The 24113-nt window shown below is 43.6% G+C and overlaps 1 protein-coding gene across 1 annotated transcript; it reads right to left on the minus strand.

The window, feature by feature from the left end:
* Window positions 1–578: 578 nt before the first annotated feature.
* Window positions 579–11947, minus strand: spry4 (sprouty homolog 4). Its single transcript, XM_084075056.1, has 2 exons — window positions 11721–11947; window positions 579–2094 (listed from the first exon to the last, which is right to left on the minus strand). Exon 2 carries the CDS (start codon window positions 2062–2064, stop codon window positions 700–702), a length of 1365 nt encoding a protein of 454 aa, XP_083931182.1. The 5' UTR covers window positions 2065–2094; window positions 11721–11947; the 3' UTR covers window positions 579–699.
* Window positions 11948–24113: the final 12166 nt, after the last annotated feature.

The following is a 24113-nucleotide window of genomic DNA, read 5'->3' on the forward strand; positions in this document are numbered from 1 at the left end:
AGGGGGGGGGGTGGGGACACTGGCCTGTGCTTTTGGGCGGCCGTGGCCCTGAGCGGGAAGGTAGGGGTACATACTTCTCTCCAACATGTACAGTATGTAGGGGGGGGTCAGCAAGATTCTTCTTAAGTTAACGTGATGAAATAAGCTGGGGGGGAAATACAGAGCAGCAGAAAAAGGGACAATGACTTCGTGCCTTCAGCCATTTTTCTTTTTTGAATACCACAAACACCAGTCCCACATTTCAGTCTCTTCTTCTCCTTCTTGTGTCGACTCATTCTAAAAAAGGGGGAGAAAAAAAAAGAAAAGAAAGAAATCTCTAAGTGGCTGTTAAGTCATTCCCAACCGATTGGCCAACCAACCAGATGCCTTTCGGATTCCCGGTTCCCGTTCCCATCATCCACCTTTCCCGACGTAGCAGGTGAAGGTACGAGCCATTTAAGTACCTTTGTGGGGTTTTTTTGTATCTTTAAGTTCATTGTTCCAGCAGATTACGTGTGTGTGTGTGTGTGTGTGTGTGTGTGTGTGTGTGTGTGTGTGTGTGTGCATGTGTGTGTGTATGGGAGGGTGGGGGGCGCGAATAGTTTAAGGTCTTGGATTGTCCTATCCAAAGAAAGCGAGCGAGTACTGTATCGTCCGTGTCCTGCGTCTCGAAAACACAAAAGGCCACCGCCGAGGTCCGGACGCTCCGGTCCGCCATCATCACGACCCCTGCTGCTGCTGCTTCTCCGTAGTGCCCTGTGCCTTGCCCTCCACGCCTCCACCTCCTCCTCCGCTTTTGCACCCAGCACCGACGGTCCCCTGCGCGGCGCCGCCGACGGTCCCCTGCTTGCAGCGGCAACCGGGCCGGCTGGCGTTGTCGTAGCACCGCTGTCCCAGCTTGGCCAGGCCGGTGGCCGGCAGGTAGCAGAGCAGGCAGGGCAGCACCACGGAGAGGGCGGCCATGAAGGACCAGCGGGCGCAGCAGTTGTTGGCCTGCGAGCAGGAGCACGGCCGGTCGGCGCACGAGCCCTCGTCGTCCTCGTCCTCGGCGCAGTGGTAGAAGACGCCGCGCACCAGGCACATGCAGGTGGCCGAGTCCACCAGGCTCTGCGCCGAGCACAGGCACTCCTGGTTGCACACCCAGCACGACGGCAGCGCCCGCGGCAGCGTGCACTCCGTGCAGCGGCACTTGCCGCAGCGCTCGCACAGCACCAGGTGCTTCTTCTCAGCCGGCGAGGAAGGGATCAGCGCCGAGACCTGCGGTTGGCCGCCACATACCCCTCCGACTCCGACTCCTCCCCCGACTCCTCCTCCCGCAGTCGCGTTCGAGGCCTTGAGGTCCAGCGATTTGGACGACGAGGAGCAGATGGAGGACGAGGACGAGGCGGTGGTGAGGACTTTGGGGTCGGCGGAGGAGGAGGGGGGGGGCGCCGCCGCAAAGCAGCCCAAGGTCCTGGCGGGCGCGCCGCTGCCGCCGAGCGAGCCCTGGTGGGGATGGTGGTGGTGGGGGTGGTGGTGGTGGGGATGCGGGGCGAGGTGGGGGTCCAGCGTCGGGGTGGGCGCGGCGTGGTCCAGCAGCCTCTGGTCGGACGAGGTGCTGCTGCTGCTGCTGATGGAGCTGGGCCGCCCGCTGAACGAGATCCACGGGTGGGTGGTGGCGTCCTGGCGTCCCCCGGGGTGGTGCGGCGCCGCCGCCGGCTCACATCGGCCGCCGTGCTGCTGGTGGTTGTGGTGGTGGTTGTGGTTGGCCCCCAGGAACGCCCCGGACGACGAGTCCTGCTGCTGCTGCTGCTGCTGGCTCTGGCCGAGCCACGTGATCGCCCGGCGGGTCGACCCCCCGCCGCCGCCGCCGCCGCTCTTCTGGCCGCCGCCGGGGGGCTGCTGGGAGACCACGGCAGGGCTGTCGATGTAGTCGTTCTCCACGTGGGACGACCGCATCTGGTCGATGGGGTAGATGGTGAGCGGGTGCTGCAGGCGGCCGTAGGGCACCTGGCTGTCCAGCAGCGGCTGGGAGATGAGGGAGGAGGACACTCCCGGGATGTGGTGGGGGACCCTGGACTCCATGTGGGGGCTGAGGCCCTGCATACAGCAGCACTCTCTTACTGCAGCATCTTACTGAAACACAACAGACACACACAGAGACGGCCGTGAGCGCGAGCACTTTTTTGGTTCACACTTGTGTTTTCAAGTTCATTTTCTACACGGCACATGTAAATACTTCAGTGTTTGAAGCTGCAATCCGGAAATAATTTGACTGAATCACATTTTTCTTTTAACCCAGCGGTTTCTCAGACATTTTAATTCCAAGAACCCCCATAACCCCCACAATAGCAAACGACACTGATCATCAATTACATCGTCACTTCGAATCTAAGCCATCTGGATGAAGAAGCAGAACTTAGAAATGGGAAAATGTTTGTTTTAGTTGGAGTTTTGTCCCTTCAGCCATTGCAGCATTAAACAAACTACCTCGCTGATGGTTTTTGGGTATACTGGGGACTTGTATTGTCTTGGTGTTATGCTGTTAAGTGATATGTTGTTCTGTGCTATGGTTATGTGTTTTTTCTGTTGGACCAGACTGTGAAGATAAATATTCCTGAGGGGACATTAAAGACAATTATTATTATTACTATAACTCTGAGAGTGCCTTGTACATGCACTCTCAGAGTTACAGGCATGGAAGGGTCCATTTGGAACCCCCGAACCCACTTTGAGGCCCACTGCTTTAACCACATGAACCCTACCATTCCTGTTCAGGACATGACAAACATCAGATGAAAATAGTTCAACATTTTGCAAAAAAAAAGCCGGTCTACAAGCTAACAACGCGCCGCAACGTGACACGTTGCTTGTGGATCAGCAATATATTTGTTCACCTTAAGAGATTTGGTGCATAGGGAAAACAGGAGGGTACCAAGTATAGACTCCTGGGGGACACCAGTCAACAAAGTATATCATCTCTGTCAGGTGGAAACCTCACATAACTGTTACTTTTCAGGATTCAAGTAAAAAAAATGGCAAAAGTAGCAGATCTTCAAGCTCGTGTGACGCTGTAAGTATGATCAAGAAGGGCGTTAATTTACGGGAAAAAAACACAAAAAGGTCAAATATGGAGATAAGAGGTTTCTGCCCGACAGCAACGATGTAGTGGTTAACAGGCTATAACTAGCACTCTACTCAGTGGCGTGCACAGACATTTTGTGGGGCAGGTGCTCAAGTAAATTATACTTTTTTGTTGACTTGGTCTGCTCTTTTTTCCCTCTACACCTATACCTCTTGAGTCTTTGCCAAAAATAGCCGATCTACAAGCCCACAACGCCTCGCAGCGCGAGGCGTTGTGGGCTTGTAGATCCGCCAATTCTGGGGGTCCGCCAATTCTTTATATCACATAAAGAATTGGCGGACCCCCTGTAGTAACTCTGAGGACCCCCTGTTGAAGACCCCTGCTGTAAACTGAACCTTTTTTTCAAAAGGGCACTTAAGAGGGCAAAGGGCAGGTGCTCTAGCACCACCTAGAGTCTATCTGTGCACGTCCCTGACTCTACTCTTTCATTGAGAACTTCTGATCCTGCTGCCGGGTAAAGCACCTACATGGTTGTTAAGTAGTAGTGAAGTAGTTCTGTCCGAAGCTCATAAGTGCAATAGTCTCCAGCCCTGGCCAAGTGTGGATTTCGTCGTGGAAGTCTAGGGTACAAGTTTAATCCTGGGCAGGACATTAATCTTACGGATTACAGGTTTCAATTTATGTATTCATTTTACAAAATGTATGAGTTACCACTGTGGCTTTTACTGTATGCATTGAACCTGCAAAGACGATTCAACTTCCGGGCGGGTTTAACCAATTAAAACCGGGAAAGAATCTGGGTAATTTTAGATTTTAGCGTTGGCTATTCAAAAATAGCAGATATACAAGCTCACACATCTAATGTTTTTGAACTTTTTTGAAAAATCTTGAAAGCGTTTGAAAAACAAACCATTTTTTTTTATACAAATCTTCTCTTTTGGGGGGTCCCTGCCTGGCACAAAACCTTTTCAGATGGGGGGGGGGGGGGGGGGGGTCCGTCCGCGGCCAAATATATATATATACATTTGGGGATACTTGACACGAAAAGGTTTGTGAACTATTGATTTAGAAAGCATTTGTAGAATCGGCCTCAGCCAGTTTAAAAAATAAAGGAGAAGGAGCTCAGAAAGAATCGATCTAGAGAAGAATATAGTTATTCTACATTAGCATTTTTGGGAAAGCTAAGAAAAAGAAGGAGGAGAGAAAAAAAAAGCCAAACGTTGTCAATCATGTCATTGTGACAGGATGGATGTGGAGGAGGAGTGTGGAAACTGTTCCCATCTGTCCTGACTAATCACTTCAGGCTTCAACCCAGTTGGGACGAGGCCACACTGAGCTCCAAACCTCTGCTTTTAATGAGCCATCATGCATGACATGTCTCGTAATGACAACTAGGAAAAAGATCCTCTCTCTGCCTTGTATTTATCAAATCGTTGTGGAAAGGTGGAAAACCTTGTATGTCCAAAACCGTTCCTTTTCTATTATTGTTTTAACCCATTAAGACCTGAGTAGTAGTAATCAGTAGTTCTCTGTGCAACACTTTCGGATGAATATGAGTATGCCGTTAATTTACGGAAAAAAACATGAATAGTTGAAACACGGAGATACAAGGTTTCTGCCCGACAGCGACGACATGCAAAGTGACTTTTTTTGCTTTGTTTCACATTTGTTCTACCCAAAAGGTACGATTAAAATCCACTATTTGACATCTGTATTCTTACTGTCTTGATTGACCAATGATTAGCACAGATTACCACATTAACACTAAAAGTAGAATTGTTCCCTTGATAACATCCTTCTTCTTTGACAGTCAGTAGCAACCAGTGCTTCTCAAACTTTTTCGTGTCAAGGACCCCTAAATTGATATGTATTTGGCCGCGGACCCCCCCATCTGAAAATGCTTTGGTCCAGGGACCCCCTGGACCAAATAATCAAAATGATTCAGCATTTTCCAATACTTTACAAAAATAGCAGATGTACAAGCTTGTAGATCTGCTATTTTTGAATAGCTAACGTATCAATGGACAAAGTGATTAAAATGATTGTGATGCTTAATTAAAAAAAATTGGCTCGGGACCCCCTGAACCCCCCCCCTCCCAAGGACCCCTGGGGGTCCCCGGAACCCACTTTGAGAACCACCGGTATAAACAATCAATCATCACAGACAGACCAGAACATTCCCACATCAACACCTTAAAGACCCCACCCCACCACCATACCCCCCCCCCCCCCCACAACGCCAAACTCTTCGCTGAACATAACAGATTTACAACGCTCACAACGCGTCACAACTCCATGCGTTGTGTGAGCTTGTAAATCCACTATTTTACACCGGATGTTCCCCTCCAGAATACAGGGTTCATTTGGTTAACCACATGATTTATGCTTTGTTGAACGCCGGTGTCAAATAGCCGATCTATAATCTCGAGTTTGCCGATCTGGCGGATCTGCTATTTCCTTTCTGAAAATGCCCAAAATAGAGACACAAGGGTCAACATGTTAAGGAAAGCATCTGTTCTTTTTTTTGCATTGGCAATTCAGAAATAGCAAATATACAAGCTCACAGCCTGTCACTTCGTGCCGCGCTGCGAGCTTGCACATCTGCTATTTTTGATTTTTCTTTTGAAAAATCTGGAAAGTGTTAGAACTACTGATTTACAAGGCAATTGTAGAATCTGCCTCAGGTCTTAATGGGTTAAAGTAGAATGTATACTACACCCAGCACGGTGGTGGCACTGATTTTCCACAAGCGACACCACCATGCGATAGACATATCCCAAATTAGGGTGTAGAATACACATATAGTGCATTATGTACCCAAATATGACACAAAGTTTGTCAAGTTCAATATAGAAACCTATAACGTCACGCGCTCCAAAATAACACATACACTCTCAACATATAAGTTCGGGGACTGTCAGATAATCCAAAGTATGGAAAGTATGGTGATGTTTTAGACTGAATACCAAGAGGCTTTTTTTTGGGGGGGGGGGGGGTTCAGAGCTCTCCATTCTAACTTTGACATTAGAACAATAGCAGCCTCCTTTCTAAAGAGCGGGGAGCACCAGAGTGCATGGACTTGCATGCAAAAAACCACTCCGACATGCAAAACGAGGCAAAGAACTTGCAGGCGGAAAGCAAAGCAGTGGCAATTATACAAAACAACACATTCTGCACTTCTCGGGGATAGACACCAGCCATATTTGCTGTATAGCAAAAGTATGTGAATAATATCATCCCATACATTGTTCTAGTATGCCTATAGGAAGCATTTTGAACTACAACGTGTATGGTAATAATATCTTCATTAGGCCTATATAGACTTTACAAAGGCCTAATAGTAGGTCATTTAACAGTTTGAGAAGATGACATGGAAAGAGTTCCGCATTAGCCTGTAGGCTGACATGTCCTACAGACCTACACTGTAACATCCTCAGTGATAAAGTGTAAGTGAGGGTGTAGCCTACGAAGTCAATCAAATGGACCCTGTATCTAAGTACTCACATGTTTTACTTATGTAAAAGTATCAATACTGCAGTGTGGAAATACTCTGTTACAAGTAAAAAGTGCGGTAATCAAATTTTACTCGAGTAAAAGTACAAAAGTATTGGCACCAAAATATATTTAAAGTACCAAAAGTAAAGCAGAATGTCCCATTTCACAAGTTCAAAATGTAAAAAAAATCTTTTGAAAAGAGCAGATATACAAGCTCACAATGCGCCGCATCACGACGCAATTCGATCTTGTAGATCGGCTATTTTCAAATGGCCAAAAATATATGTAGGATTGAAGTGGTTAATGTATGTTTCGTAATAACGATCTAAATCTGCAAAGTAACTAGTAAGTAAAGCTGTCAGATAATTGTAGTGGACTAAAAGTGCAATATTTGCCTCTGAGATGTAGTGGAATAGAAGTAAAAGTAGCCAACTGAAAATGGGAAATACTCCAGTAAAGTAAAAAATCCTCAAAAGTGTACTTAAGTACACAGTACCTGAGTAAATGTACTAGCTACTGCACCACTGGTATCTATACTCTCAGATTAAAATGAACTCTGAAGATTTCACTGCGTAACCGATTTTGTAATAAAACTAAAAACATTGAACACAGCACAAATAGCCTATAGGTGTCCATTGACCCATTATCATTGGTGTGTTAGCTACTGTGGTTGGCACTATTACATAAAGCCTCACCACCAGTCCATCATCATAGTCATGCTTGTGTGTGACTATACATTTATGTCGGCTATGGCATGTACACAGCGTTCTTGACAATATGGTGGAAATTAAGCTCTACAGGTGTTACTACCAAAAGGCCCAAAACACCACTAATGGTTGCACACTGCTAGCTCGAGCACCAGTGTTGCCAGATTGTGCGAGATAAATAAGCAACCAGGTATATGAAAACAAGTCCAAAAGAAGCCACATGAGCACTCTAACCTACGCATTGGCTATTTGAAAACAGCCGATCTACAAGCTTGGAGATCTGCTGTTTTCAAGGAGAACTCTTGAAAATAAATGGAATATTTTAAAATCCACAAAATCTTGTATGATAAAAGATATTTTCAGAAGGTTCAGTCTACACATGCATATTAATCTGGGGGTCCTTGACATGAAAATATTTGACAACCACTGGTTTAAACAACATTTAGGGAACAAGCCCAAATAAGCAACTAGAAACAAGCTCCAAAAAAACCCGCAACTATCAATTTTTACGAGCAACTTTACAGAAAAAGATCCCAAAGTCGCTTATGATAAGCCGACATGGCAACACTGTAGTGTAGAGCAACCGAATGAACTAAAATGTGGCATTTATATAATACAGGCCCTATATGGACTTGAGAGATCATTTAAAAGGCCTAATTCCACCATAGGCCATGGTTCTCAATCTGTAGGGGGGGACCCCAGGGGGTCCCAACATGATTTTCTTTGACCATTAGCCTACTGCATCAGAGGCCTAATCAACGAACTATAGGCCTACTATAAAACTGGTCAAACATTGCAGCGCCTCGCATTGCAAGAGTTGTGAGCTTGTAGATCGGCTATTTTCCACGATATTTAGCTGTGGAACCGAGTCAAACTAAATGTAATGTGATTGTCAGGGTGGGGGGTCCCCAGTTCAAATATGATTTTTTTGAGGGGGGTCGCTGACTAAACACTTTGAGAACCACTAGTATATGCCATTGGTTCTCAAAGTGGGGTCCGGGGACCCCCAGGGGTAGGCTATTGAGGGGGTTCCAGGGGGTACCCAGCAAAATGTGTAAATATAGCATCAGAATAATTATGACCTTTTATACTTTGGCTATTCAAAAATCTTGAAAATTTGTGCAAATCTTTGAATATATATATTTTTAAAGCAAACATTTGTAACTCAAATCTTTGCTTCTGCGGGGGTCCCTGGAACAACATATTTTTAGATGGGGGTCCGCGGCCAAATAAATATCATTTTGGGGGTCCTTGACATGAAGAAGTTTGAGAACCACTGGTATATCTATGCTACTAAATCCCTATATTTTCCCCTCAGATTTGCAAGAGAGAAAAGCCCGATTGAGAAACCTGTTGCGACACATTGCAGCTGCTGGCACCGAAACAAATGGCCTGTGATCATCAAATCTAGAGACCATTAGAAATGAGCTCCGGCCGGAACTGTGCGCGGGCGCGCGCGTGCCTCCCTTCAATGGCCCTGCTAGATGTGAACGGACTGAGTCATAAAAACCGGAGGCGACACGCACGGACGCACGCACGCACGCACGCACGCACGCACACACACACACACACACACACACACACACACACACACACACACACACACACACACACACACACACACACACACACACACACACACACACACGACGGCATAGTGCATACCGGCATAGTAGGTACTGAATAGTAAAAGGCTTATAACATAGGAAAATGTGGCCATATCTTTGAAAATAGCAGATACAAGCTCACAACACGTTGTCGCATTTGTGAGCTTGTATCGGCTATTTTCAAATAGCCAATATATAGCCTATAGGCACAAATAGGCCATATTATAGTTCACAATGATAAGATAAGACAATAATTGAACAAAGTGGACCAGCAAACAAGCACATTAGCAGCAGTATAACGCAGACTTACAACTGGAACACCAATAAAGGATGCTCATGTGGGCGTCATGACACTATAATGCATCTGAATGATATAGCAGTAGCCCAGGGGTCTTCAACAGGGGGTCCGGGAGCTCTAGGGGGTCCTCAGAGCTACTATAGGGGGTCCGCCAAATCTTTGTGTGATTTTTTTGACATTAACCACTTGAACCCTAGAATTCCTTTTCTGAGGGGAACATTAGCCGAAAATAGCAGATCTACAAGCTCTCAACTCCTCATGCTGCTAGGCGTTGAGAGCTTGTAGATCGGCTATTTTTTGCAAAGAGGCTATAGGTGTAGAGGGGGGAAAAGAGCAGACCAAGTACACAAAAAAGGTTTAATCTAAAACGCAATTTTATACGATATAGAGGGGGTCCTTGCTTCATCTCTCTCTCAGCTAGGGGGTCCTTGGCCTGAAAACGTTGAAGACCCCTGCTATAATGCATCTGAATGATATAGCAGTAGGCCTAGCCTATATGTATAATAGGCTAATATAGCCCCATATATTGATATTGATCTGATATTAAAACCCGTTTGTAAAAGAACAGATATAGCTGCCGATACACATGCGTTAAATGCGTATTTAACTTAATGCGTATAAACACATGATCGGCTGTTATGTCTTTCCAAGTGACGTTGTCGCTTATTAATAATAATAATAATGATGATCATCCCGGGTTTGATGGTATGATTGTGAGTAATATGCTGTAATTGTAGGCCTACTCTGTCGTATAAAGAAGACACAGCGACAGCGATCGCTCGACGAAAATAGCAGATCGTGACGCTTTGTAAGGTCTGCTAGGCTATTCCCCAGGCTTATAAAATATAACAAAAATCTTAATATTATAATATAATATAATATAAAAAATAAGGCTTAAATAGGCTATACTGAAGAGAAAGCACCTGATGTGTCCTATAATAATAATGAACACTGTGTGCCATCAGCCTACAGCGCTGCAGTCACAGCTCTCTGGTTATGTGAATGGAGCAGAGAGAGCAGTGTTGCCAGATTCTGCGAGAGAAATAAGCAACCAGGTCTATAGGAGAACAAGCCCAAAAGAAGCACTAGGTCATTATGAGTAGCCTACTTTAAACCTAGATTCTCTGCATGTCTATACATTGAAAAGAGCCGATCTACAAGCTCACAACCCGTAGCGACGCAACGCGTTGTGAGCTTGTAGATCTGCTATTTTCAGAATAGATATTTGAAAAAATGAGGAATATTTTTTAAAACATTTTCACAGCACAAATCTTGTATGGGGGGTCCCTGGCACAAAATATTTTCAGATGGGGGTCTGCAGACAAATAGCCTACATATTAATTTGGGGTCCTTGACATGAATATGTTTGAGAACCACTGGTTTAAACAACATTTAGGAAACAAGCCCAAATAAGCAACAACTAGCCTACACTAAAAAAAGAAGCCCCCCCCAAAAAACGCAACTCGTAACTACCAATATTTACAAGCAACTTCACAGAAAAACGAGCCCAAACTCGCTTATAACACGCAGACATGGCAACACTGGAGAGAGATGACACAACACGGTGAATGAATCCCTACCGAACAGAAACACCATTCCGTTGCTTTATCATCGGCACACAGCAACCCCCCCCCCCATCCAAACCGTATAAGCAACGGCAGCTTTATGTGTAATCGATTCTTAAAAGGTCGATCTTAATCGAATCGGTGTATAGCCTAGCCTATATATATTATTTTCGTTTAATAGAAAACACGATGGTTTTCCCCTTGTATAGGCGATATGCGCGGACGGACGGGGCTCTGTTAGATCTTTAGATCTATCCTAGATATAGGCTACTGTCTATATTAGATCTCTACGTTCTAGCCTTTTTTTAATCGCTCTATAGCGTTCAAATCCACCAGCAGCTTCGCTTCGGTGGAAATCTGTAGTTAAATATTGACTCAAAGTGCAAAAACACGGGTCGGGAGAACAGCTTGTTGCAAAAGAACCCGTGTGTGTGTGTGTGTGTGTGTGTGTGTGTGTGTGTGTGTGTGTGTGTGTGTGTGTGTGTGTGCTTGCACGCGCACGTACATGCGCGCAAACACACACGCGCGCGCGTGCGCGCACACGCACACACACACACACACACACACACACACACACACACACACACACACACACACACACACACACACACACACACACGGGTTATTTTGCAACAAGCTGTGTGTGTGTGTGTGTGTGTGTGTGTGTGTGTGTGTGTGTGTGTGTGTGTGTGTGTGTGTGTGTGTGTGTGTGTGTGTGTGTGCGTGTGCATGCGCGTGTGCATGCGCTGCGTGTGTGTGTTTGCGTGCGCGTGTATTATAGTGTGCGAGCGCTTCTGTTCGGCGCTGCTGACTGACTGCGATGTAGGCTCTATAATATAATCCGGGGCGAATTCAAAGAAACCAACCGATCGAGCCCCGAGAAACAGGTTTGTCTGTCTGTCTGCGGTGCAACAACACGGACACAACATATTATATCACGGTTTAATAATAAAATGTCACCGTAAAAAAAAAAGAAAAAAAAGAAATCCAAGTTTGATCACTTACTTTTTTCACGCTGGGAAATCTCATTTCTTCGCCGCGCAACGACGATCGCACATATAAAGCCTTGTGAGTTTATATCCAAGTGGAAAAGGCGTTTAGATCCAAATGGGACGAAAAGATCAGATATATATAACAGAAAACCACCGGAAAAAAGGCTCGATTGGCGGAGCGACTTGTTCCTATTCCACTCTCCGTTGTGCGTAAACGGGGCTTTGCTTTGACCTGCTGCGGTGCGGAGACTCTTTGAGACGCGAGGCTTTTTGGACACGATGGTTGATGTGTTGCAACGACGACCCGAGGTGGAAATGAGTTTTTATGAATGGGAGGGTAAAAGGCGACGTCCTCACTGCGCAGATGCCTGGACACGATTTCTCTTTTTTTTTTTGTGAATGGGGAGGAGGAGGAGGCCAGAGCTGAACTGCTGGGTTGAAATGCTGTGAGGGAGGGGGGGGGGGGGCGAGGAGGGGGAGGGGGGTCCGTTTTATGAATGGGAAGGACTCCGAATGACATTGCGCAAGCGCGATGCCGACATATTTTTTTTTTCCTTTTCTTTTTTTTTTATGAATGGAAGGAGATCTGGGGAGAGAGAGAGGGGGGGGAGAGAAAGAAAAGGATTTTCGTCACAAGGGCAACAATGTCAGGCCGGATTACATGAATGAAGTCTCCTCCTCGTCATCGTCTGTAATAATGTGTGTGTTTCTCACGCCAATGAATCCACTTCATTAATTTTATTTAGGTGTATGCGCGCGCACCCATTCACGTTTGAGGCTGCATGTTCATCTTTAACGACACTTGATATTTAGCTAGGCTAATATAGACAGACAGACAGATGGATGGATGGATAGATATTGAGTTGGACGGACAGACAGACAGACAGACAGACAGACAGACAGACAGACAGACAGACAGACAGACAGACGGTTACAATAAAACCTCTCTCTCTCTCTCTCTCTCTCTCTCTCTCTCTCTCTCTCTCTCTCTCTCTCTCTCTCTCTCTCTCTCTCTCTCTCTCTCCCCCTCTCTCTCTCTGACAGAATCAGGGCCACTTGCTCACTTATAGATTTAAAAAAAAAAACGATATATTTAATATTATTTTATTTATAATTCTAATTCCTTGTCTTTTGTCTGTGATCATTAAATGAGCGACCCAAGTGAAATTCCTCGTATAACTGTGTGTGTGTGTGTGTGTGTGTGTGTGTGTGTGTGTGTGTGTGTGTGTGTGTGTGTGTGTGTGTGTGTGTGTGTGTGCGTGCGTGCGCGAGAACGGCCAATAAACAGTTTGTGTGATTCTATTTTATTGAGAACAAGGACGTGGCCTTCCTTCCTTCCTCTGCAACAATTGGAGGTTTGGTAGTAAAAAAAAAAAAAAAAGAACAAGAAGAAGAAGGGAGAGGAAAAAAAAGAAGCGGGTGTGGGGGTTATTTTATGACGCCCAATACTCTGAAGTCTGCAGCAGCATGAGGGCCGCGCAGGATTCACACAAAAGGGGACAGGATGTGGTTGATTTGTACCGAAACCACACGGAGGAAATGAGTGTGTGAGTGTCCTTTCTTTTCACTGTGACAGGCCCCAGTCAGTGTCCTGTCCACCCCCCCCCCCCCCCCCCCGCCCCCCTGTAGAGAAGCGCCCTTCTTTTAGATGAAGCAGCCTGTCAAAGGTTAACAGTCACACAGCATTACACAACGGCACGTCCAAATTGGGATAATGTTATTGGCTAGGAGAGAGAGGGAGGGAGAGGATATATACTATTACACCATGCATGTATGCTACATATAGCCATAGAGGCTACTTATAGGCCTATATTTCTGAGAATGTAAACATTGATCCTCTTTCTGGCTAAATAGCTGTTGCTGCTATTGTGATGCCTTACAGTGCTAAATGCCTAAATTGCATCTATCCTACTTGAGTTTACAGTTATAAACTCCCAATGCAGAAGTTGCAGATGTTAGCTTAGCAACTTTAGGCCGAAACCGATAATAACATAGTCATAGCAGTTTTTATTTAATGTGATAAACATAAAAAAAAACATTAAAATTCAGACTCGCCTGTGATTTCACACCGATTTCTGCACATTAAAACTGGGTCGCTACACTAGCCCCTCCTTTCAGAAGCGCGCCCTCGCGCTTCACGCTTCACTCATGAGTCCCTCACGTCCCTCACGCACGGGCACGCTCCACCGGGCCTATCCCACTTCTGACACCATGTAGCGTTTCGCCCCGGTATCCAGCTCGGCAGACCGGCAGGTAACAAGCAACGCCATGAAGAGAGCAAGCTCACTTTGAGCAGCACGTTACAGCCGGGTCTTTTGCGCGGGTCGCTACAATATTCAGTATTTTGACCAGCTAAATGTCAGCCTCTTATTTTCAAGATCACAGCATGTTGCATCGATTCTGTAAGAAAAGCCATTAGCCTGCATGTCATTTGTTAATCAGTATCAGTATGCTACCTGTCATTATATGCCTCGTAGTTAATTTATGCCCGGCCGTAATGTATCAGCGGCGTCTGCTGAGTTTGTTTAGTAGCTATACGGTGTGTGTGGTGTGTGTGTGTGTGTGTGTGTGTGTGTGTGTGTGTGTGTTTGTCACATTTTTTACTTAAGTAAAAGTATCAATACTGCAATGTAGAAATAGGCTACTCTGTTACAAGTAAAAGTCTGGAATTAAACATTTATTTGATTTGTAAAAAGTAGCTTACAAAGGTATTGGTAAGTATCAAAATGTACTTACGGTACCAAACGTATAAAGATAGCATATCTACAAGCTCACAACACACGACGTATAGCCAAAGTTTAAATAGGGCTGAAGTTGTTAATGTATGTTTTGTAATAATAATCAAAATCTACACACTAGCAACTAAAGTTTTCATATAGTGGAGTAAAAGTACAATATATGCCTCTGAGATGCATTGGAGTAGAAGTATAAAGTAATGACAATTTTGAATATCCAGTAATGTAAAACTACCTAAAAATTGTACAGTACTTGAGTAAATTATAATTAGTTACTTTCCACTGTAAGTAAGTCATTATGCTGAGTTTTTTTTAGTAGGCTACTGTGTGTGTGTGTGTGTGTGTGTGTGTGTGTGTGTGTGTGTGTGTGTGTGTGTGTGTGTGTGTGTGTGTGTGTGTGTGTGTGTGTGTGTGTGTGTGTGTGTGTGTGTGTGTGTGTGTGTGTGTGTGTGTGTGTGTGTGTAAGGGAGAGGGGGGGGTAATCTGACGCAGTTTCAGTAGGTGAGAGAGCTTTTATGCAAACGACAGCTCGCCATCATCACAGAGTTCAGGGCCAACATCAAATGGCTGTCCTGTGGGCTGCTGGCTACCCAAGCATATCATTTGCCACATCCTTCTTTTGCTCTGTCTGCACAATACACATCTTTCACCAATAAACATTCCTGTGGGGCTGTCGTTTTTGACGCTAAAGCGGCCCCTCAAAGCCTTCAAAGAGCGTGTTGACAGTGGTGGAAAGTAACTAAGTACATTTACTCAAGTACTGTACTTAAGTCCAATTTTGAAGTAATTTTTACTTTACTGGAGTATTTCCAGTTTTCAGTACTTTTACTTCTACCAGCTCATCTGGGAGACAAATATTGTAGCCTACTTGCACTCCACTACAATTATTTGAAAACATTAGTTACTTTGTAGATTTTGATCATTATTACAAAACAAACATTACCACCCCTATATATATTTTGGCCATTTGAAAGTAGCCGATCTACAAGCTCACAATATGTCCCGATCCGACCCATTGTGAGCTTGTAGATCTGCTATTATATCAAAAGATTTTAATACATTTGAAAACTTGTGAAATGTGACATTCTGCAGACTGAGTACTTTCTACTTTTGGTACTTTAAGTATATTTTGATACCAATACTTGTGTACTTTTACTCAAGTAAGTTTGGAATTCCGGACTTTTACTTGTAACAGATTGCAGTGTTGATACTTTTCCTTAAGTAAAAAATGTGAGTACTTTTTCCACCACTGCCCTCACAGCTTTGAAAGAGCACATTGACTGTGATTTTAAAGCAATATAGCCTACGCTGTCTCTTTCAGGTCACCATGCGGTCTGGCCGTGCTCATAACACACTTTGCAGTTACAAATGGAGAACAAACGAGGAGACCAAACAAAACAAAAACAAATCAAAAGAGGGGGCATGAGAAGAGGACGAACGTACAAGGAAACAAGTAAGCATAATATAAAAATGATAATAGGTTTGATTGATTGATTGATTGATTGATTGATTGATTGATTGATTGATTGATTGATTGATTGATTTATCAAATATAAGAGAAAATATAGCTGCAAGCAGCGATAATACGGGGCCAGTGAATAGAGAGAGAGAGAGACATGGAAACGGAATAGATTGAAGAGAGAGAGAGAGTGACATGGAAACAATAGATTGATGAGAGAGAGAGAGATGGAAAACATAATGGTTTGATTGGACATCTCAACCTACTGCCATTAACAGGATTCGAACTCTCAACCTTCAGACTAATAGGCTGCAACACTACCTATAGTGCTATAGCTTTGTCCAGGCTGATATTGTCTGTTGAAGATCATAAACTCTTGTCTTCTTTCATGAACCAAGCCCCTGTTTCAGTAACACTAAGATCACTCGTTCACAAACCATTTACCAATGAAGAAATTGTACATCTCCTCAGAACCAAAACTAGTGAAAGTAGCCGATCTACAAGCTCACAAACCATGAAAAGTTGTGAGATTGTAGATCAGCTATTTTCAGATAAAGTATGTCATACGTTGAAAAAACGTACTCTCAAATAAGCATTTCAGGTTATCTTTACCATTTGCACATGTATTCATTGATACAGTCATGTTGTTTGCAATTCAACTTAAATTAAGTCTACATCAAGTGAGGCTTGAACTGGCGACCTTGCGATTGTGAGGCATTCATTTAAGGGAGACGCCATTGGCCCAACAGACAAGTAACTGTGAAAAAGGAGATCACACAGATGATACAGTTTCACGCAAATAGCTGAAAAATCCTGGGTTTAAGTGTTTTTCAAACTGCTCAAAATTGCGGACAATCTAAGGGCGGAGCTTACTGGTCAAAGCGATAGATGTGTTCCTCATGAGTCAAGGCACATGTGTAAGCAAGTTTCACGACTTTCGGCCAAACGAGGCATGACTTATGCCTGTTTAAAGTATGCCTTTTCAAAAAATTGCTATAGCGCCCCCTTTTGGCCAATTGGAGTGAGATTGGTTTCAGTGATATTTGGAATGACCCTGTACATTTCTGCCAAGTTTCAAAGAAATGTGAGTCTGCATGAATGTTTTAGGCACAGATGAATAATTTTCATAAAACTGTAATAGTTAAAATCTATCTCCTCCTGGGATTTTTGAGCAATCTGCACAAAACATTTTACACATGAACTTTGGACCACTGCCTACAAAAATTTCCAACGGATTTTCCATAAGTGAAAAAATGCAGAAGTTAGGAGCCAATGACTGTTTTTCATATAATTCAAAATGGTGGGCGATCTAAAGGTCAGAGGTCAAAAGTCAGACCACGAAAGTTGTCGGGCATGAAGAGACGCATGTGTGTATCGAAGTTTCATGGTTGTAGGTCAAACAGGGCATGAGTTGTACCTGTTCAAAGTTGGCACTTTCAATTGAGTGCTATAGCGCCACCTTTTGACGAAAGATTGTGAGAATTATTTTTTGATCGTTTTTCATGACCATCTACCATATGGCCGAGTTTCGTAAAAAGCGTATGCACGGTTCAGCCAGAACTAAGATTAGCCTTGAATTGAGAGGGAGCGAAAAACAATTCGTAATATAGCTGCAAGCAGCGATAATACGGGGCCAGTGAATATAGAGAGAGAGAGAGAGAGACATGGAAACGGAATAGATTGAAGAGTGACATGGAAACAATAGATTGATGTGAGAGAGAGATGGAAACAATGGTTTGATTGGACATCTCAACCTAGTGCCATTAACAGGATTCGAACTCTCAACCTTCAGACTAATAGGCTGCAACACTACCTATAGTGCTATAGCTTTGTCCAGGCTGATATTGTCTGTTGAAGATCATAAACTCTTGCCTTCTTTCATGAACCAAGCCCCTGTTTCACTAACACTAAGATCACTCGTTCACTAACCATTTACCAATGAAGAAATTGTACATCTCCTCAGAACCAAAACTAAACTGAAAGTAGCCGATCTACAAGCTCACAAACCATGAAAAGTTGTGAGATTGTAGATCAGCTATTTTCAGAATGAAGTATGTCATACGTTGAAAAAACGTACTCTCAAATAAGCATTTCAGGTTGTCTTTACCATTTGCACATGTATTCATTGATACAGTCATGTTGTTTGCAATTCAACTTAAATTAAGTCTGCATCAAGTGAGGCTTGAACTGGCGACCCTGAGATTGTGAGGCCTTCATTTAAGGGAGACGCCATTGGCCCAACATATAAGTTACTGTGAAAAAGGAGATCACACAGATGATACAGTTTCACGCAAATAGCTGAAAAATCCTGGGTTTAAGTGTTTTTCAAACTGCTCAAAATTGCGGACAATCTAAGGGCGGAGCTTACTGGTCAAAGCGATAGATGTGTTCCTCATGAGTCAAGGCACATGTGTAAGCAAGTTTCACGACTTTCGGCCTAACGAGGCATGACTTATGCCTGTTTAAAGTATGCCTTTTCAAAAAATTGCTATAGCGCCCCCTTTTGGCCAATTGGAGTGAGATTGGTTTCAGTGATATTTGGAATGACCCTGTACATTTCTGCCAAGTTTCAAAGAAATGTGAGTCTGCATGAATGTTTTAGGCACAGATGCATAATTTTCATAAAACTGTAATAGTTAAAATCTATCTCCTCCTGGGATTTTTGAGCAATCTGCACGAAACATTTTACACATGAACTTTGGACCACTGCCTACAAAAATTTCCAACGGATTTTCCATAAGTGAAAAAATGCAGAAGTTAGGAGCCAATGACTGTTTTTCATATAATTCAAAATGGTGGGCGATCTAAAGGTCAGAGGTCAAAAGTCAGACCAAGAAAGTTGTCGGGCATGAAGAGACGCATGTGTGTATCGAAGTTTCATGGTTGTAGGTCAAACAGGGCATGAGTTGTACCTGTTCAAAGTTGGCACTTTCAATTGAGTGCTATAGCGCCACCCTTTGACGAATGAGTGTGAGAATTATTTCTTGGTAGTTTTTCATGAGCATCTACCATATGGCCGAGTTTCGTAAAAAGCGTATGCACGGTTAAGCCAGAACTGGCAAAAACAAGTATTTTTCAAACTGCTCAAAATTGCGGAAAATCTAAGGGCGGAGCTTAATGGTCAAATCGATACGTGTGTTCCTCATGAGTCAAGGCACATGTGTAAGCAAGTTTCACGACTTTCGGCCAAACGAGGCATGACTTATGCCTGTTTAAAGTCTGCCTTTTCAAAAAATTGCTATAGCGCCCCCTTTTGGCCAATTGGAGTAAGATTGGTTTCAGTGATATTTGGAATGACCCTCTACATTTCTGCAAAGTTTCAAAGAAATGTGAGTCTGCATGTATGTTTTAGGCACAGATGAATAATTTTCATAAAACTGTAATAGTTAAAATCTATCTCCTCCTGGGATTTTTGAGCAATCTGCACGAAACGTTTCACACTTGAACTTTGGACCACTTTCTACAAAAATTTCCAACGGATTTTCCATAAGTGAAAAAATGCAGAAGTTAGGAGCCAATGACTGTTTTTCATATAATTCAAAATGGTGGGAGATCTAAAGGTCAGAGGTCAAAAGTCAGAGTGTGAAAGTTGTTCAGCATGAGGAGACGCATATGTGTATCCAAGTTTCATGGCTGTAGGTCAAACAGGGCATGAGTTGTACCTGTTCAAAGTTGGCATTTTCAATTGAGTGCTATAGCGCCACCTTTGGACGAAAGATTGTGAGAATTATTTATTGATTGTTTTTCATGACCATCTACCATATGGCCGAGTTTCGTAAAAAGCGACTGCACGGTTCAGCCAGAACTGCGAAAAGTGGCAGAAGAAGAAGTGACAGAATAATGCGAATAACAATACGTGTCCAGAGCAGAGCTCTGGCCCCGTAAATAGTGTCTCCTCCGTACAATAGCCTAAGTGAATATTTATCACTTAGAAGAAATTGACCAAAATGGTGGTTATCTTTTGTCAAATAATACATATTATTTGCATTGTCGAGCAAGCAACATTCACCTTGTACTGTTCTAATTTGTATCTGTGATGAGTTCAAGGCCATAGCTATGTGTCAACAACTCTGCCACAGTTTCACAATACAATAACATTGCAGGGTGGCTTCAAATACACATCAAAACCCTGATTACTCAAGAGGTGTTTTAACATGTGTATTGATAGTCAAACAGTCCACATGCAGCATCAAAAACAATAGGTGTGGTGTAAATAAAAGGTTCCCTCAACTCTATCTAGTCCTCCTGGGGCTCAATGGCAGGTTTCTGCTAGTTTCACCTCATAAATATGTCCAGAACTGTTACTTTTCAAATTAAAAAACAGCAAAAGTAGCACATCCACAAGCTCAAAACACGCTGCTTCGCTTTTGTTTCGAGCTTTGACATCTGCTACTTTTGATGCTTTTGTGTGATGCTGTAGTATGATCAAGTAGAGCATTCATTTACAAAAAAAACACAAAAAGTTAAAGACTGGGTGCCGATATGGTCTACCACGGCTTGCTAACATGGACGTCACATTGTCTGCATACCTGCCTTATTGTTGAATTGAATTGAATGAACCAAAACGATCGCTATCGTTCCCCCAACAATTGGCTTGGGAATTAGAATATTGTTTTCCGTTGTGTAACATCAACTGAAGCATTCAAAATACAAAATAATTGATTACTGTAAATGACATATCATCGGGAGGCATGCGTTAATCCGACAGACCTTTTCTCCGACTATGTGGCATCCGCGTGCGGTTAGGGTTAGGGTGCGGGTTTGGTTCGGGTTTATTGTTTAATGTCGGAGCACTGCGCTGTCGGAGGAATGCGCTGTCGGACTAACGTATTGCACCCCATATCATCATGTTCTAAATGACGTGGTATCGGATCGGCATAGATACTTGCCGATACCGATACCAATATTTTAGGCAGTATCAGCAGCTTTTCCGATACTGGTATCGGAACAACTCTATTGGGAATCGCTTATGCCTGATTCATGCTTTCTTGTACACTATGTCACACCTAAAATAGCCGATCTATAAGCTCACAACGCGTCGGAGCACGGATCGTCGTGAGGCTATTTTCGGGGCACGAAACCGGGGCACAACCAAGTATAAATCAGGCTTTACATGCTTGTAAATATGCTCTTTTTGGCAGGCGACAAGGGAGTATATAAATTAAGCATAACGCTGTCAGATAGCCTATAGGCTCTGTACAGTAAAAAAAAAGAAAAGAAAGAGAGAGAGGCAGATTTCAACTGCCATGCAGGCTAGCGAGCCTCAACTCCTCAAATATTGACTTCCTTCCTTCCTGCCTGCCCGCTCAGGGGGTGTGTTTGTGTGCTTTGGAGTGGAGCGAGAGCTGTGTGGTAACTAAGGGGAGGTGCGTGTGTGTGCACGTGCACGTGCACGTGTGCGTGTGTGTGTGCGTGCGTGTGAGTGCGCGCGTGTATGTGTGTGTCCACATCCATCAAAATAAAGGGTTTGATGACTTTGGCCCTTATTGCAGCATAATAGGATACATTAGCCCTAATTCACTTATAGCCCTTAGAGAGCTCAACAGTTCCTGCAGAGGAAACATAACATGAGCTAAAAAAGAAAGAAAAAAAAGTCGAGGGGCGCACCTCTGTTCGTCTATATTTTCAGACTGTTTTTATTCTATTTATTTCCAGTGAGGAATAGATCTACCATTGTTTTTAACTTGAGGAAATCGCTCCCTATTAAACATAAGTTTTCCTTTGGTCATTTACTTTCAACCAAAAATAACTATGCAATTTGTTTTTGCCAATCTGTAACGATTGGGAAAGTTATAAAAACAAACGCCCCAGCCATAGCTGAAACGAGTCGTTTCCCCTCTCAGGAACCAAAACATGTTGGGAACATACAATGTAGAACAACATTAGAAAAGGTCAGACCATTTTGACAAATATGAGTTGCCATACAACTTTTACATGCTCAAGACATCAATTATCCTTTTGATGGTGGTTTTATACTCAGAACTTTTAGGATAAAGAATACATTAAAGCAGGGGTCTTCAATGGTTTTTCAGGCCAAGGACCCCATAGCTTAGAGAGAGATGAAGCAGGGACCCCCACTACATATTGTATGAAATTATGTTGCAGATTAAACCATTTCATAGATTTCATAGATAGCTTCATACACTTGTTTGACAGCACTATCATCGGTGTATTTATTTTTCAGACATTCAAAACTCTCAGTACTTAGTAAACTTGACCTTTGGCTCTGTACTTGGTCTGCTCTTTTTCCCATATACACCAAACCTTTGCCTAAAATAGCCGATCTACTAGCTTGTGTTGTAGATCTGCTATTTTCCGCTAATATTCCCCATAGAATATTATGGAGGCTAGGGTTCAAGTGGTTAATGTAAATAAAATAAAAAAGGTTCCTATCACACAAAGATTTGGTGGCCCCCCTGTAGTAACTCTGTGGACTAGGGGTCCCGGACCCCCTGTTAAAGACCCCGGCATTAAAGAATACATAACACCTGTCATCTCATGTGGTTTCTTTAACCATTTTCAACCTGGCGTAAGCCCTTTTTTGTTCTGTATAGGGTAGTGGCTCTCAAAGTTTTTAAGGCCCCCATAACTCTGAGTGCATATAAAAATGGATCCAAATGGACGCGTTCCATTTGCACAAACTCAGAGTTACAGACCCTGCGGGTCCATTTGGGACCCCTTCAACTGAGGGTCCCTGGACCCCACTTTGAGAACCATTGGTATAGGGCTTGTCAGGTTGAAAATTCAATTCAATTTCAAAAACTTTCAGAAAACCAAACTTGAGATAACAATCAAACCATGTGGAGAAAACCGCTCCTCGACATTTTAACCCTTGGTGACCTAGCTTGCGTTTGGCTATAGCCGTTTAGCTCTCTCACAAAGTGCTCGAGTAGAAATGTTCTGTTTTGATTTATCCTCATAATCAACCTGCAAGTTTAGTATCTGCATTGAACATTTTTGAAAGAAACACATCAGTATATCGTCTTTGTCGGGATGCATCGCTTCGCGCAACGTTTCGAGCAGCATTTCAAGCTTGCAGATCTGCTACTTTTGACTACTTTTTTAGTGTAACACTGTGTAGCATGATCAAGTTACAAAAAAACACAAAAATGTTATAATACATTTGAGATGTGTGGAGGAAGTGGGCCGTGTTTCTAGTTCTGTGGAGCCACAGTCAGTGGGAAAATGAATGAATGAACGAAAGAACCACCCTGGTCCCCTTTGTAGCGGCTTGTCCAGGTGGACAGCACAGCCCACAGGAAGTGGGCCCGTTCCAGGGCAAGTAACACAGGGAATGCAGCCCGACCAGGTCGGTGTAAGGAACTCCCAAACCAGTTGTTTTGGGGGGAGTGCTCGTTTCGGTTCACTCAACGTCCTGCGTTCGGGCAAGGTTTTACAACCATTGCATGACTTTTTGAATCACTTGAAAACAAGGCAGGTGCACTGACGAGCGAGGCCTTGAGGCCTCGACACCCGTGTAGTGCTGTCACGATTATGACATTTTAGTTGACGATTGTTAATTGTCGCTCAAATAATTGCGATTAACGATTTCATTGCGTTTCCATGTCGTTGATCGCTGGAACATTATATGAATGAAAATGCTGTTTGGCTTTTAGGCTTTGAAAACAAAAGGTGCACAGGGCAGATGTGACAAATAACGTACATAATATAATAACTTTATACTGTAAAACGAATAGTGGAAATAACCGATCTACAAGCTGAAAACGCGTCAAACGCGATGTGTTTTGAGCTTGTAGATCTGTTATTTCCACTATTTTTTAATATGTTTGAGAATATATGAACATTCTTCAACATGGAAATGATTATGACGATTATGAAAACTATGCAAAAACAACCTTTGCGATTATCTCAAATGATTGCGATTAGGCGATGATTATGTAATAATAGTGACAGGCCTACACCCACGCAGTCAGAGTTGGAAAGCCCTGTAGGACGAGTGCTCCCACCGCGCATCGCAAGTAGGCCTACTCCCTCTGCTCAGCCAATCACAGTGATCGGGGCAGGGTTTCGAGAATAATTGTGACAGAGTGGACCCCTCTCTGTGCCATAGAGACCCTTTAGTGCAGATGTTCTCAAAGTAGGGCCCGTGGACCCCCCACAGGTCCTTCAGGGGACTTCCAGGGGGGTCCCCGGCTAAATGACTGATAGTTAGCTAGGAACTAAATGGACCCTTATTGGTTTGTATGTCAGT

This window comes from Gymnoscopelus microlampas, assembly GCF_963454915.1.
Source record: "Gymnoscopelus microlampas genome assembly, chromosome: 12".
In the NCBI taxonomy this organism is placed as follows: Eukaryota; Metazoa; Chordata; class Actinopteri; order Myctophiformes; family Myctophidae; genus Gymnoscopelus; species Gymnoscopelus microlampas.

Bases quoted from the DNA above. Each gene is read 5' to 3' on its own strand.
- spry4 (XM_084075056.1), bottom strand. From the start codon at position 2,064: ATGCAGGGCCTCAGCCCCCACATGGAGTCCAGGGTCCCCCACCACATC.